The 17,373-nt window shown below is 33.3% G+C and overlaps 1 protein-coding gene across 3 annotated transcripts in view; it reads left to right on the forward strand.

Moving 5' to 3' along the window:
* LOC123010971 (hemicentin-2-like) overlaps positions 1 to 17,373 on the forward strand; it is a 148,966-nt gene that overhangs the window by 59,168 nt on the left and 72,425 nt on the right. For all 3 annotated transcript variants that reach the window (XM_044408200.1, XM_044408201.1, XM_044408202.1), the window contains exon 2: positions 12,924 to 13,065. In XM_044408200.1, coding sequence (XP_044264135.1) covers positions 12,924 to 13,065 — 142 coding nt within the window. The remainder of the gene's footprint in view (positions 1 to 12,923; positions 13,066 to 17,373) is intronic.

The following is a 17,373-nucleotide window of genomic DNA, read 5'->3' on the forward strand; positions in this document are numbered from 1 at the left end:
ATTGGAGTTGCGCAGCGAAAGGGTTAGAAGCCAAGAATAATTGAATTTTATTCAAGAGTTGATTCGGAAATCTTCAGTTTTTAAGTTTAAATCAACATGTGTTTACAATATTGCACAATAGGGTTAATCAAACATCCCTGTTATTAATTCACCACTGGCAGTGTAATTACATTTGACTCTTTACAATTCACAGAGCTGTTCTAATTAACTAACCCCACATTCTGACAATCTAATGAGAAAACCTATTAATTAAAAACTTGTCAATCGGACCGACTCATTGGAAACGTTTTTAATTACGAACTTGATTTTCCGACAAGATCCGGAATAGTTTCGTTCAAATATAATTGAAAGTAACGTTTTTGATTTTTCATTATTGACTTCGATTCGATTAGATTCGAGTTGCCGAAAGGCTCAGTACATAAATCCAACTTTTGGTTTAATTAGGGTAGCTCCAAGCTGCCGCTAATTAGCCACGAATATTTCGTGTGATGTTAGAAAGGTAGAACTGGTTAAATACCCTCAAGGGGGCAGTTCTTTGGCCAAAGTATCAAGCTTCGCTCATTTGAGCTACTTGGTATCTGCATATTGTCACATTATTTGTTTCTTATGACCTCATTTCGCTAGAAGCTCTTAGCTGTGCCGATAATTTCATTTAAAGAGGATTGTTTATTGTTCCTCGTTTCGTAACGAGGAGATACAGGTGCTGAATCGGTGCACCAAGTCAGTCTATTATCGAGCAAGCAGCGCTTTGTTATCTCTTTTCTATGGGGCACTTCAGAGCATTTCATCGAAAGAGGTCAGAGTCAAGGGCTGACTAATAGCTGAATAAGGCTTTTGTTGTGTTCATGTTCTGGCATATATTACGATTATCCGTTAGCCGACTTTACCTTGTCTTTTTCTTTGAAAGCGGTGACTTAAAACGCTAGCTTAACCCTTGAGAATGTCTTTGTTCAAACAAAAGATCGTCGAAAATTAATTTCAACGAAAAAGTTGCCCTTGGCATTTCAGGTAAAAATAAAGTACAAGCCGCTAATTTGTGTTTGTTTGAAGAAAATTTACTCCTGATTGTAAAACATGAATTAAAGAGTAACTCTGCGTTTACATTTTGAATAATTTATGCTCATTATTGATCTAAGGCAAAAAATGCGCTCTGATTACCCCGATAGATAAATAATAAAGTTAACTGTGGTGTAAAAGTACATGGATAAATGCTAACGCTGTACGTGTTTGACTGCAGCTTTCATCTTTCCTTTTTCTGCATTTAAAGCAACTCGTGTAGCAGCAAAGTTGATTTCTTTACCGTGATTTCACCGGCTCTATACTCCCAAATCAAATCTAATAGTGCTCGCTACATGATTATACTTTCTTTATTCAACCCAAATAACCAAGTACTTATTTTAAAACATGAATGATGACTCTTGAACTAATAAATAAATCGTGGGAGACTAAGGGAATAGTATAATCTTTTTCTCACCTTCTTATTTCTACGGATTCTCGATAACCGAGAAGTTATTTTTTAGAAATGGCAACATTCTTATGTAAATTTTATTTGGCTGAAAGTAACCCGTTTTTAGTTTTAGACAATGCTATCTTTAAAGAAGCTTTCTTTATCTTTGTACTGCTTCAATTAAACTTTTAGCGTTTTAATTACAATTCATTAACTACAAAGTACAAAAGTCGAAACAGTAGCAACTAAAAATGACGTTGCAAGTTGAATAAACAAAGTTCATACGCGACAAACTCACAAAATAAGAGAATTTAGAACATAAATTTAGAGTCGTAAGCTTAAATAAAGAACTCGTTTTAATATAAAATTAGAATTGCAAAACATTATTACAAACATTAGCTCAGAGAGGAGGAGTTTATATTTTTATTTTGTGTCTTAATACATACCGGGTTTCCGGTCTCAAACTCGAACATAGGGAATGTTGAATACGATATTTAGATATTTATGTATTTTGTTAATTTTTTTTATTATAAAATAAACATATCTGAGTAATTAAAAATTGAATTCGTTTTTATTAAACATAACAAAAAGTAGGTACCTAATAAAAATCAAACGTTACCATGTTACATCCCTATGATCGGGTTTGAGACCTGACACCCGGTATATCAACAATCTGTACGTTTTCAGGCCATTTTTGTCACACCGCTGCTATAAAAACTCGATTTTGATAAAATATAGACGATGTCTGTGAACTTTTTTTTTATAAAGGTACGAAACACCCATAATAAATATTGTTTTTCACTTTACGAAGCTCGCGTGAGCCATTTTTCCCAGATTATGGTATCTTTAGTGTGAACACGCTCATCCTTACATTATAACGAAATTTTCTCCGGTTCGGTTTAGTCGCTGAAAGGTTGATTGATGTTTTCGAAAATACCAGAATTATCGTAATTATGACCCCTAGACGAGTTTTATATAGTCAAACATCACGTATTTTAAGAAGAGGGTAATTATGGATAGAGCGGGAAATATTCCTCTCCATTTATGTTCGAAATGAATTTAAACCAAAATAAAATATTTGTCCCAGATGCAACACGGAAATTTCTTTTGCAACTATTGAATATATCATAGAGATTCATTAATTGATTTCTTGTAAGTAACACTTTTTGTTATAGATATCGTTTAAAAGAAAAATTTGAATTCTAAGCAATTACAACCTTGCTGCATAGTTTATTGACGAAACTTTACAAGAGCCTTGAGGTACATACCTACCACTGAATATCAAAAACTAAATAAACTGAAACTAAATATCAAAATGATGAAAAGTTTATTAACTTGCAAAGTTTGTAAAAATGTACGGCTAGGAAACAATAAGTTTTTTTTGCAGGTAAGCACGGAATGTTTGAATTGTCTGAGGAGAAGTTGTTGAAAGTCTTAATTAATTTTTTCTGCTCACTCATAAAATGTTTGTCATATATTTTTGAACGCGGATTATATTGAACTCCCCAATTTAGGGAATACATATTCTGGTTACAATTTGCATAATTTTTTAACGTCAGAATAATCTATGGAGCATATTTCAAAACGTCAAATTACAATTAATAAGTCGTCGTAATTTATCACTGGCTTAAGTTTTTCTTTTCAACTTCCAACTCTCCGAGCTGTTTCTCCTTCTCGGGAAATATTTTTATTTAACATTTTTTATGCCTTTCCGGTCGTCGAAACATTATTCATAGCTTCCGGAGTTTCTATTGGGTCTAGTTTCACATTGTCTATAGATCCCTGATTAATTCTATCAAAGTTTCATGATACAAGCAATCAATTTCACATCCACTGTGCTGTTGTAATATGCATGCCCTTTTGGCGGATGATAAAGCGTGTATATGACCGTTATAATAATTGAAACTTGAGCCGATTTACCTGCAATTTTAACCCTGACATCTGACATGTTAGTTTTTATCGGGATTTGTACCAATTTATCAAGATTTATTCGAACCTGCGTTGCTTTTTCCGTCTAACCGTGATTGATTTATGAGAGATCGCTTTACAATATATCTTCGAACCCATTTACAAATTAGATTTTTAAAAGCTAAATAAAAGCGCAATTTTGCTGAAATTTCAAGACGAAATAGAGATAATTTACGGTTACCTTACTCAACTTGATCATAAAGTCAAACATTGCGATCTACTGCAATGATCTCCAACACATCAACCACTTTTCAGCCAAGTATTTACATAAGATAATCGGATTTCTCTTGTCACAACGCTTTATGTACTTACACACTAAAAGATTTCAAAGAAGGTTCGTCTCGTTACGGTTAAAAATGATATCAGAAAGAAAATTGTTTTTGTTTTTTGGTTGACTCATGCCAAGAAATCCACGAATCGTGGTATTACTTGTAAAAAGCTTATGATGAATGTTGTTGGCATTTCGACTACTGAAGTCTTAATAAATGCTTCACGCTTAAAAATCACGCCACAAAATATTTTTTCTTAATTGATCAAAATTCAATATCATTAAGAGGCGTTTCGACATTTATATTATATCAGTTGAATTATATCCTCTCAAGATGTGAATTTTTTGAAATAAAAATGAAACGACGCTAATAAAATTCTGTCATATTTTTCCTTATTTATCACGGTAATCATTCATGTCTTTATTTGTTCGCGGCAACATTTATTTTTATTTATATTTTATTGCAGTGTACTTTAGAAAATTGCACTGAGCTGTAAAAAGCATTAAAACAATAATTTCATCAAATTATTAATTTAATATTTTAACTCATTTAATCTGGGCGAAGTTGCCACTTTTTCGGTCTGGATAATTCTAAAACTTCTTAGTTAGTCTATTAATAAAAGAATTCAATACAACTCGGATAATTCTAGAAAGGTTATCCGAGTGTGCTTATTTTAACTGTTTACATGTTTTTCCGGTCCTGTTCCTAGACAGTTGAAAGAATAATTGATCCGTTGAGCTTTTAAGTATATTGGTTGTATTGCCTGTCTCCGCGTCTAATTGAATAATTAATCGAATCCGAAAGAAGTTGCGCGTAACCTACAGCAATAATGCGGGTCTGCACTTAACTGTAGTTACAGGTCCGCATTAGCGACACGAAAGGCCCTTGGAACGAGCTGTAATTACCGTATCTTCCATCATTCAATCATATGACATGACAATACCAATGATAATTAATCACAGTAGCCGTTAATTAGAGACTGTTATCACTGTACCGTAAGGACAGACTCGTCATAATTGGCCGTTTCTGCAAGGGTGACCTTTGGATGAGTTCATGGCGACACGTCCCGCTGATGGAGACTGAACGCATGTTTAAATCGCTGTGACGGTTCGAAATTGGTTGTATTTGTTTCGATTACATGTTGAATTTATTGCTTATTCGGTATTATTTGTAACGGTCGGATCGGGGGCCTTTTTCGGATAGTGTCCGAGGGGGAGTAGGCAAATGGATGAAAAATATTGTGTCGTTATATTGTCAACAGTGGGAACGTGATATATGGAAATAAAATAAATTATCGCAGTTTTTGTAACAAATATGTTTAGTATTTAGATAAACGTAACGAAGGGGCACTTTTGGGGCGTTTGTTCTTGAAACGGGACAATTGATTTTTTTTTCATGTCGAAAGTGAATCGCCGGCAGTCACGCTTCTAGTTTCTACCCTTGGAATAATACTGAATATTTTACATGTGCTTATCGGCTAATTAGAATTCTACAACTGTACAACGTTGTCAGCTGGTTAAGTAAACAATGTTTCCCTCTAGGATAATCTAAGGATAATATAAAGAACCTAGTAAATGTATAAACAAGTATACAACCTAAATTCAATCACTTAAATTTATAAAACTGATAAACAAATAATACATAAAAATACGAATAAAAGGAACTGGAGGAATTTATATTATGAAACAAAGTCTATATTGTGTGTTTTATATAGGTGTTTTGTAGTATTTTTTTAACAAAAAGAAACTCAAAACGTGTTCTGACGCCATTCAAAATATGTAAATGAGATGTTTATTTACTTCTAGAATTTTGTGTTTAAAAAGATTGAAATTACAGCCTATTTTATTAGGTGTTAATAGGTAGATACAGTACATTTTTCTCTAATTAATTATTATTATTATCATAATGAAAACTTCAAATTAGGAAAATTTTCGAATCCATTTCCATTTGCTTAAAAATTGCGTTTCGATACTTAATTGCAAGAAAATAATATGATAAATGTATTTCTACAAACTGAATTTGTAAGTAACTGCTACTAACGGAATACAAAACGTAAAGAATTTTTTTTATAAAATTATAGTGTTTTAAAAATTACTTTTCTCTTGATTTGTTTTCGTCTTTTTTGACAATATCTACTGGATCGGCAGTACTAAATTTTGCATTCTGGGCGACCACATCCTCTTTTTGATTAACCACTTTCTGTATTGTGTCCATAATGGAAACACATTACCCACCTCACCCTTTCAAAACGAACTTCGAACCGGCTTTAAATTAAAATATCTTTAAAACGGTCCAATTCAGTGGTATAAAAGGTTATGCGTTTTTTATTCGAAATTGATTATTCTATTGATCTAAGCAATAAAAATTATTGTTGAGAGGCCAAAAAAACTGGAAAACACAGAAAGTGTATGTGACAACTGCTGGAACCGGAAATTGACTAGGTGTATTCGGTTTTCGTGATAACTAGTTTAAAAGGAATGTTCTCGCAAGTAACTATTCCAAATTTTATAATATTTGGTCAAATGGTTCCAAAGTTATTACAAAAAGAAAACAACAATTTTCCACATTCCGACGGCGACGGCTGTAAAATTCTTATTAGTAGAGATAGGACACATCATTTTATAGGTCATTTTTGAGGTTCAAATATTGCTTCATATTTATGGATAACCTTATAACAGAGTGCGCCACAACGCGTGCCCCCGGAAAAATGCCATGTAGGGTAAAAAAATACCAGGAACATGGAAAAAATGTTAAAAAAATTATTTCTATAAAAATTTCGAAGTTATGAGAGTTTAAATTTAGCGCTTTCACTCTATTTATTTCTGTGGGAAAAATAACTTTCCAAGTTTTTTTGCTACAGGCTATTAGAAGAGGAAACAAGGAAGCTATATCCTAAATTGTAACTCTAATGTTATTTGTGGCTTTTATTAGCAAAATGGCAAAACTATATGTACAATTTTTTTGACAGATAGAATTTTTTAAATATTTGGTCAATGTGTCTGGTATCTTATCTTATTTGAAACGTTTCCTTAAGACGCGAGTAGTGACACACCCTGAATAGATAAATGGATTTAATAAACTGAAAAGCGGCAAATTTTCCATTTTGTTTTCCATTGTACTACTACTATTAGAATCATTTATAGTAACTCAGTATTTCAGTTCCTATTTCCATTTTCTTTCACGTCTCAATAAATTTATATTATTGTAAGTATCGCATGCTCCAGCATTTCTACATGAATTGCTACAATTCCCAACAGAAATTGATAAAATTATCAATTCTTTTATCAGCTCATTCACAAAGCATTGTGTACCGGTAAACAATACAACAATTTTTAATACAACATACTCACGTAGCCTGACAAAAGGTACTTGAAACAAAGCTTTTAACTGGAAAATGTGTTACTGGTGAGCTTGGTTTTTTATCGTCCACTTTCAATATCGACATTTGGTCCTAAATATGAGTACTGCTGAAGCTCGCAGCTTTTAACATCGGTGTATTATCCTTGGCGTTAGTCCAAATCCGCCGGTGTAAATCACCGAGCCCTGAGCTACTATCCACACTCTCGCGGTACTAAGCGAACCCGGATAACTGTCAACAATTCCACTACTGCAAACGGTTCTGTTTACACTTTACCGACCTCCTGTTACTAGTTAAGCAGTCCTAACGTACATAAATACACAGAGTCGTCGACACATTTCATTTACATCCTCTTATTATAAATGAAGTTCTAAACCAACAGAGGCTTTGTACCTGCTGATGTATTGATGGAGGTGCAAACACTAGATCGAATGTCGGAATAATCACTAGAGAAAGTACATAACTAACGCTTTGAGGAATCAGGAAGGAAATTGGATGACATTTGTACACTGTTTTGAACTCTATTCCATTACATAGCGCCTCAAAATCAAAGCGAATTCAGAACAAGAGACTTGAGAGTAAAAACCAGTAACTACGAGTATAATCTTACCAATAAATTCTACAAAACCCATTGACATTTTGCAATAAAAAATTTGAGATTGTTCTAAGATATTATTTGCTCTAACAGACGGCAGGATTATTTGGCAAAAAGCGGTTTAAAGCTTTTTCCTATTGCGGCATAATCGAACTAGACAGGATTAAACAAGTTTGCTATCTGTCCATGTGATCTACTCAGTAGCATGTTCTGTACACGTTCGTGAGATTCTGATCAATAATATCGGCAATTACAAACACGCGCACTTTTATTCGTATATCCCTAACGAAAAAAAGCCAATTAGCATGGCAATAATCGTATAGCAAGTCAAACAATTTCGTTTTTAATTGCGCTATTTTATTGGGTATGAAATTTGTTGCGATTTGCTGAGTTCGTCTCGAATCTTTTTCCACACAATGTACTCCCAGATTATTTTTCCAAATTCTTCATGGCCGCTTCCTCGTTAACTTCTTATCTATTCGCAATGTCTTTTGCACATTTGCCAATCCTAGCGAGAAGAATAACAATAAGAGAAGAGATAGATGCATGGCCTCTTTTAATATGCACGTCAAGTTTCAGCCGCGTCTTGAATCTCGAGTGCCGGAAAGTAACGGCTAAGACAGGAGTAGACTGGAGCGATTTCCGGTTTCCAGATTAAAAACATTTGTGTCTATATTATACTCCCTCGGTCGAGCTATTTTATAAGAATTATGCAGAGTAAATTTGAAATTAAATTCGAAAAAAGGCTCTCTCTTTTTTTAAATTTCATTGTTTGTGTTGATTTTGAGGAACAAATATGATTGCGAGTCAAACCACAAAAAACATTCTGGAGACGTCTACTGAGATGAAATGGGACAACAGCTTTTGATTCGCCGGCTACCAAATGCAAATTAACCAGGAAGTGTCAGAAAAGTGATTAATCTACGTCGGGATTATTGCAGACTGCGCTGTCACTATATTATTATTGCTGAACGCGGATTATCGATTGAGCTGACATTTCTTTGTACGCTGAGATATTTTTGCAATATCAGGCGATCAGCCGAAAATATACTTTATGACGAGCATTCTCCTTTTTCTCCTCTAATGTCTCATAGAACTCATAGGGCATTAAATGTTAAATAGGGAAATCCTTCGAGCGGTACAACCTACATGAAATTGCTGTATATTATATCATAGAAGGTTTGCGTGTTTTGTCAAAGGATCAAACTAAACGTAATTTAAACGCTTTCAGTTTAACCACTAACGCCGAAGTCAATCGGATTCTACAAAAATTTGTCTTAAAATTATAGTTTGAAAATCTTGTTCTCATTTATATTATCTGCATTTTGCTCACATGAAGTGTTTACTTTTATTTACGCTTATCATATCCCTGGTGGATATAATTTAGAGCTGACAAAAAATGAACTACTCGACTTAACCTTCTGGCTCTTTCCACTTTTAAAATAAACAGTTAATTTAGTCGCGGTGGTCGAGTGCTTTCAGTTTTTCCACCGTTCCAACAAAATTGAAATTAGCGATGGAGTGGACAGCGTCAGAAAGCAAGAGGTGATATTTTAGAACCCGGAGAGTCGTTGGAGGCTCGCACATCGGAAAGTGCAGTGAGTTGTGGAGTCTTGTAGCAGACACGAGCACAAAGAGAGCACTCAAACATGTTCATCTCACCCTCGGCTTCTTCCCTCGGGAAATAAATTTGTTATCTGTGCTTTAATTGTTGACAAGTTGTGTTGGCTGTTATTCAACTTTAAAGTTTTGCTTTATCAGTTAGAAGGGAATTTATATTACTGTATGTAATGCCGTTCGAAGAAGCAATGCAAACTTGGCGGAGACAGCTACCAAAAAGCGTCATCCTAGACTGACAAAAACTGATTCTTGTTTAGTAAAGCGGGGGTATTGATCTAGTTTTAACTCGAAAAACTTGGAGCGACGAAATTGACGACAGGAGAATGCTCTGCCAGAGAGGTTTTTACCAAAACTAAACAATTCAGAAGAAACTGAAAGAAGCTTCGCGGTGAAAGCTTATTATAGTAATACTATAAATAAAAATTATTATAGTATAGACAATTTTTTTTCGACTTATATTACTTAGCCTATCTAATATGAATATTAGAGAACTCTTAGATAAATATTTTTTATTTAAATTATTTATTTCCGTCGAGGGTGGTTCCATTGTTGTAGCTTGGGAAATATAAATTTGTCAACGTCGTTCCATAATTTCTGTAATCTTTATTTTACGTCAGGTGCGTTCATTAAATGCATACTTTAAACCGCGAGAGATACTTTCTTTGATAAAATTCCTGCTTTAATATTCTTCTGTCATCATCATTATATTAAACCATCAAGCAATGATAAAGAACTATTATTTTAAATCTATATTTTCGGCAAGCTATATAGACGAATTTACTGGACGAAAAAGCTGGTGGAGCTTCTCGGAAATGTGTCGGATAGTAAGTTTGCCTTCAATATAATAAGTTGCCGAGATAATATTTGATACGGAACCGATAAAGTTCGTATTGGATAAGAAGGGAGTCGTTCAATATGAGTTCTCTGCAGTTGCCAATATTGTAAATTGAATAATGTACGTAAGTCTGGTGCAGATGCGATAACAATAAAGGAACTAATATAATAAAAACCGCACTGTGGTTTCATTGTGCTCCTTGCCACTTGGAATTTGTTTTCTTGTTTTTAATTCATAAACTTCCAACTAAAAATACTCTAAATATTACAAAATTATCTTCTAGTTGACGAAATAAGCAGACGTTGTCGTCGCTTGTTATACCTTTTAATTGACTTGTCTGAGGTTGCTAATTTATTTCTTACACTAACCTGAGCTTATGTTATGTGTTTACTCGAAGGTGATAGTTAGCTCTTTGGATTATGCTTTAGAGATGTGAAGATACTTTTAATAATAAATATAATAACAAATTTAACTTCTGTTTAATGCAGAATATTATTAATTTATTTCAGGAATATTTATTATACGTTTGCAATGATTAACTACGTTTAAATTGAGCCAGTCTCGTGGTTCGATTTTGAATTTAACGAACCGAAAAATTATTGTATTCAAGCAGGCTTGAATACGTATGCTACATACGTAGATAATAAAAAAAAAACAGGGACATTTTTTAACTCTGAACATAGCCCTATGTTTAATTTGAAAAAAATCAGATCAATGCATTGCTGCGATTTAATGATAGTCTCAGGAGCGTGTCTACAGTTTAAAAGCAACGAAATAAAATCTTGCTTTATTTAAACGAAGATGACAACATAGTCAGAAAAATTACAAGCAGATAGAATTAAAAACTTCACAGTACGAAATAAAGATATAGCAGAAATTTTGCTGAAAACTATATTTTAAAATATGTAATGATCAAAACAGAAATTTTTGGTTAGCCTTATGTTTTTAACTTTTATTGAAAACGCTGCACATACGACTAAAGACAGAAAGAAAGTGTTAAGGACAAGTTGTGGAGAATTACATACATTTGCTTTAAAAAAGTTCGGGACACCGTATCTCTATCTTAATGGTTTGGGTTTAAATAGCTTTTTAGACATCCCACCACGACTACAAGGGAAATATTTTTGTTACTAAAGCATCTTTGACTGTCTGTAGGGCTAAAATTGAACATAAGGCTATCTTCAAAATTAAAAAAAATGTCTCTGTATACAAGGTGATTCACGAGGAACAATGAGCCTGACCAAATTCTCGATGCAACCACCATTACTCTTCGCAAGTTATTTTGCGACACCTATAATGTTGGTTGCATCGAAAATTTAGTCAGGCTCATTATTCCTCGAGAATCACTCTGTATATTTGCTATGTTATCGACATTATTTTTTAAACGATGCTTTGGCTATTTTAATGTAAATTACAACGTAAATATCAATTTTATATTGCACGTTAGATTTATAACTTAGTTCTGTATGTTCAATTTAAAATAGTGGTGGTAAAATAAAGGCTATGTGGGATTTGTGATTATTTTCCATTTTACTACTGGTACAATGTGCAAGGTGTTACAATTAGTAGTTGCATTGCATGTAATTTAAGTTTGCAATATGAAGCAGTCCCTGGTGTGAAAACTGGCTCTTAAAGTTAACTCCGATATCTTGTTTGAAGACAATCGAAGCCGAATATCGGTACAAGCAAATCGAATTCCAGATTTCATCGACAATAATGCCAAAACTCTGGTAGCATCTCGCATTTTGCAATCTCTGAATATAACGAGTCTGTAAATTATAGATTGTACGTTCATATTGCAGCACTCGCTGATATAATGTTGTCGAACTTTCAACTACTGTTAAACTCCCGCATTTAGAGTTTTAGCACTTACAATGGCCCCTCCTAATTTGAAAATCGAAAAGCCCATGGATATCTGGCATCGTTTCGGCTGGCAGATTGCCGAGACAGTTCCTGGAGTGGTTTCGTTATGACCCGTTCGGATTTATGATCTCTCCCGAGTTCAAACGATGCATTTCTCGGGTCACTCTTGCCGTTCTTAGCGCCTCATTAACCCCGGCTCAGGGGGTGGAACTGAAGAAACGCGCTCCTTTCTCTTAATAGACGCTTTAACTTTAATAAATGTTACTTATGTCCGAGTGAGACTAAATTACGGCGACTCCGAGGTATTTTAAAAGCACTAAAACTGACGGCACGATGGAAATTATTGCCGCCAGCTTCAATTATTTATTATTGCCGTTTTTTCCGGTTTTAAATCGCGAAGAGTTCATTTCGTCACGCTGAAAAAAATTCGCTACAATGGAACACATAAATTTCAACTAAAGAAATTTTATTCAAACAACAATAAAACTTTTCTTAATTTCCAGTTTGCCGCAGAAAAGAGGACAGGCTCTTCATTAAAAAACCATCGTGGAGGGATTTTATTGCAACAAATTGTCGGCACGGATGCGACCAAAATGACATACACGCCTTCTTTCAAATTGTCTTTTTGCACGACGACAACCAACTAAATAATATTTTTCACAATTTTTAATCTCCAGTTATTATTTATCTCAATCGATTTTAAGGTCATGATTTGAAAGAAACAGGCACTAAAAGCTCTTTACCTTAGTTTCAATTTTTATTAATTAATTAGTGAAATATATTTTTTTAATTTGGGTCTATAGTCAACAAAAGATTATTAAGACAATAAAAAAACATCTCCGCAATTGCAGCGAGAATGCTTTTGTAATAACACGAATTTGTGCATTTTATGTCTGTTACAACTTTCAAATTGTGCCAGAATATTCTCGCAAGACTAATACTACAACTCATTCTTTTTTCTTTTTCAGCAAGCGCCACATATTCCGTAGAGGCAGTTCAGGGTGGCATGGCAAAATTACCATGCGATATTATTCCAGCCATGCCTGGTGACAAGATGCATATAGTCATATGGTTTAAGGAGGGTGAGAATCGTAAAACCCCCATATACTCGTAAGTAATTAACTCAGTACATATATGCTTTCTGTAATTGTGTACATTTATTACGCTGTGTTCCGGTTAGCGGGTCTTGATGAATGTCTAGTGCCATTATTAAATTTGTTTGAACCAAATCGTTGAATTTGGATCAATTAGAATAACAACATGTTAATGTCTGAAATTCCGCATGTTGATTATTGTAGAGTGGACCTGGTTGAAATTATACGAGCATATAGTTAACAGGAGCAGCCTCTAGCCGCTCGAAGCGTCTTTTTTCGCCTGTATATAATTAATCCATGTTTCTAGGGTATTGCTGTTGAAAAGAACATTTTTAGTGTTCAGTTATGAAAGTGTTTTTTCTATTAAATAACTTAGTCTTTCGTAGAACTAGTTCAAAAGTTGAGATCGCCCTCAGCACAATTCAGGATATATCAGTTTCATTTTATCCTGCAGTTCCAGTTCCTTTTAAACTCTCCCGGCTACAATGTAAACAAAGAAGTTTGTTAAATAAATAGAAAGCAAAAATATACCTTCTCTTGTATACGTGTTATTGTTGTTTGAATACTACAAGCCATTTGCAAGTCTCAGATACCATAAAGTTAAGAGAACAATTGTACACAAATAAATATACAAGGTGTTTACGGTCTTGGTGTTGAAATTTAAATGAGATGATATTCACGGTAGAAGAAAACTAATACGCTATATAAAACAAAAATTCACGTTATATGCGTTATAATTCATTTTATACTATTTGTTTGAGAACTGCTGCTTCGGGTGCAACAATGGCCATTAGTATCATTACCTTGGGTTTTACGGTAAATCATAATCACGACAACCAATTTATTATTTTAATATTTGTCATTCATGTTCATAAATTTAGAAAAATTAAGAAAAACGAATCAAACCTATTGGAAACCATTTCGCTGCAAGAGAATAAACAGAAGATTTTCAAATTTTGATAAAAACTAAAGCAAAAGCAGATGATCAAATGATGACAGTGTCAAAACTATGAAGTGACTTTTCTGTTTCATTGTCATGGATACGATTTTTTTATCTGTTGCAACAATACAATATTATCTGGGGACAAGGAAATAATTCCAGTGACCTTCAAACCGTGTACCAATATTTTGGAGGTTAATAACATTTTTAATAATAACAATTGTGTGAGTTTTTTTCTCGGTTACAGTATTTCTGTTTTTCTGTATTTATATACGTCAATTTTCAATTTCAAGACTGTAAACACCCTGTATACCGCGTGTCCGGTCTCAAACTCAAACATAGAACATAGAAATTTTCCCAATTTCTTTGCTGATAAAATAAATAGGTATCTACGAGAGTATCTAAGTAATCAAGAATTTTATTAGTTTTTATTAAAAACAACAAAAATAATACTATTGTTACTATTATTTATATTAAGTTCCATGTTAAATTCCTATGTCCGTTATCGAGACCGGACACCCGATATGTTTTGAAAATACATAATACAATAACTTGTATCTATACAGAGATGTACTTTCATTTAAAGAGCACGATTTGTATCAGGAATGCAAACAAAACGAATAAGAAAATTAAAAGATATAACCAACCAATCAAGTTCAAGATAAAATCAGGCAAAATCGTTACTCAAAAGCCACCGAACCTGAAATAAAATTAATTATAGCAGATCGGTTTTAGGTGCCGCAACAGGAGAACGGGTTTTGTGAATAATTATTTCGAGAGAAACAACAGGAAATGTCCCGGTGGGGGACAGCTCCAACTTGCAATGGCGTAATTATCATGTTCAAATGCCAGAATCTATTGCTAATTATTCAGAACCGAATGAAAATTAATACAGAAAAAATTGAGTTAAAAAGTTGAGTTAAGTTAAAAAAAAAACAAGTAAATTGACTATAATTCTTTCATAAAATTTAAAAATTAACATGCAGCTCGAACTAACGTTCTCGCGGTAAAACATTCTTGCGTGGATACAACGCTACGAGTATCTAACACACTCTTACAATAAATAACTATTATTTATATACAATTTTTGCAGACTATTTGTTACTCGATTTACTACGTATATATGTATACTTAAGAAATAAAGTTATGCAATAATCATGGTTTAAGTTATTTGGTGATGCAGCGAGCGCATGCACTGGCGTTGGCTGAAGTGTGGCCGAACTGGTCACGCGATTTTTAGACAAGGATGACATATGCGGGCCACTCGTTTCTGAAAGTCCGCCTAATAAAGTGCACCTGAGGTGGTTACTTCAGCAATTTTATATTGTTCTAATACATGTTTATCTTTACGTTTTGAAATGGGAAAAAATGTTGTGTGCCCAAGTGTAAAAGTGGCTATTCTAAAAATAATGAAAAATTATCTTTATTTCCGACACCTACCACGGAAAATGTTGCCTATAATCGTATAATTCCAAAAATTCTGTATTTTCACGGTAAAAGATCATGTGTGTAAAAAACATTTTAAAACAAAACATATAATTATATAAACTGGCTGTTATACGGTAATTCTGAAGAAAATTAATTAAAATTATAACCACCATAAAAATACCGTGCAATCAAAAAAAAAATAAATAAATTAGAGTAGGCGTGATTAAAGTCCTTCAGATATTCCTTTTGAGTGAAATAATGTTCACTTTAGGGCAGAAAATTTTTATTGCTGTACAAGAGGAAAACGGTGGATGGTTATTTTCACATTCAGTTTGTGTGGAAAAATTTCAGCCCAGATTCCCAGCCAATGTGTTGCCAACTGTAGAATTTAATCGAACCCTACTCTAATTTATTTTTTATTTGATCGCACGGTATTTTTTCTAGATTGAAACAGCTTATCTAGGTTTTGTCAAATTTTATCTCAAAAAGATTAGAAGATTATAAGAAGAAGCGGTACTAACTATTTTTCCAGATTGTCCAGGATATTGTTAAATTTAAACCACAAGTTAAACTAAGCATAAAAGCAAAAAGAATTGAAAAAGCAATTCTAAATTTAGATTTCTTCGATTGCTGTTTTTAATAATTATCAATAAATAATAATAATTTGGTTATTTATTTTAGTAGAGGAATCAAATACAAGGTGATTCACGAGGAATAATGAGCCTGATCAAATTCTCGATGCAACCACCTTTACTCTTCGCAAGTTATTTCGCGACAACTGTAATGTTAGTTATAGTCGTCACGATTGATTGATTGACGTATGCAAAGCTTTATTGAGGGTTAAGTAGCCTTGCGGTCGGCCGTAATAATTTTTCACTGTTGGTGGTACTACCCTGAAGATTTACAAAAGAGCCGTATTCAGGAATTTTTGTAGTAGGCTTTTAATTTATTACAAGCATAAATTTGGGAATTTATTTGATAATTTAATATTAAAGTGATAATGCAGATTTGTAAAGAAACAATCTCAAAATATAGCTGAATATATTAAAATAAATTTAGTTTTTTTTTTATAAAAGCCCAAAAACAAATTTCTGTTACGGACCATATCTTCCTACAAACCTTTGAAACGTCCCTGTCCTAAGAAATGCAAATTTGTTTATCTCTACCGCAAACCGAATGAACCACCGTGGGGGGTAATCGTCTTATTCTACCAGGTGAATAAAAAGTATGGAACGAAGCGTTTTTCTCGTAAACTAACCACTTGACAAAAAAAATAATTAGTGTAGCGTAAAGTCCAATTAAAATGTTACCATTTATCAAGAATAACATTTTTCGAAATTTCTTTTAGTTTTCGGGTTTTATAATTTTTTTAATTAAAGATTATGATCTAAAAATGACCTTTAATTAAATAAAATTATTTTTTAGCTAGTACTTTTTTTTAAATTAATTGTTAAAGTTGCGTTCCGAGCTCATCACGAAGATTTTCCGAACTTAACCGAAGTGGTTGTTTCATGCTTTTCATCATGGGAGAGCGCTGATTTCTATGCAGGTGCTTTGGGGTGGTTTCGAATGGACTAAAAATAGAAGAAAATGATTTGTTTTTACATTTTTTGATCCATCCGGAACCACCCCAAAGCACCTGCAACAAAAACCGGGCTCTCCAACGACCAAAGTCATGAAACGACTCCCTCGTTCAAGTTCGGAAAATCTTCGTGATGGGCTCGGAACGCAACTTTAACAATTTATTAAAAAAAAGTACTGACTAGAAAACAATTCTGTTTAATTAGAGGTCATTTTTGGATCATAATCTTCAATTAAAAAAATTACCATAATGGGTTGCCATTTAAAAAAAAAAAAATTTTTCCAGAACTCGCAAACTAAAAAAAAAATTGGAAAAATGTTATTCTTGATAAATGGTCACATTTTAATTGGACTTTACGCTACACTAATTATTTT

The sequence above is a fragment of the Tribolium madens genome, unplaced genomic scaffold (genome assembly GCF_015345945.1).
Source record: "Tribolium madens isolate multiple individuals breed KSU strain unplaced genomic scaffold, Tmad_KSU_1.1 Scaffold_91;HRSCAF=231;Tcas5.2_LG7, whole genome shotgun sequence".
Classification (NCBI taxonomy): domain Eukaryota; kingdom Metazoa; phylum Arthropoda; class Insecta; order Coleoptera; family Tenebrionidae; genus Tribolium; species Tribolium madens.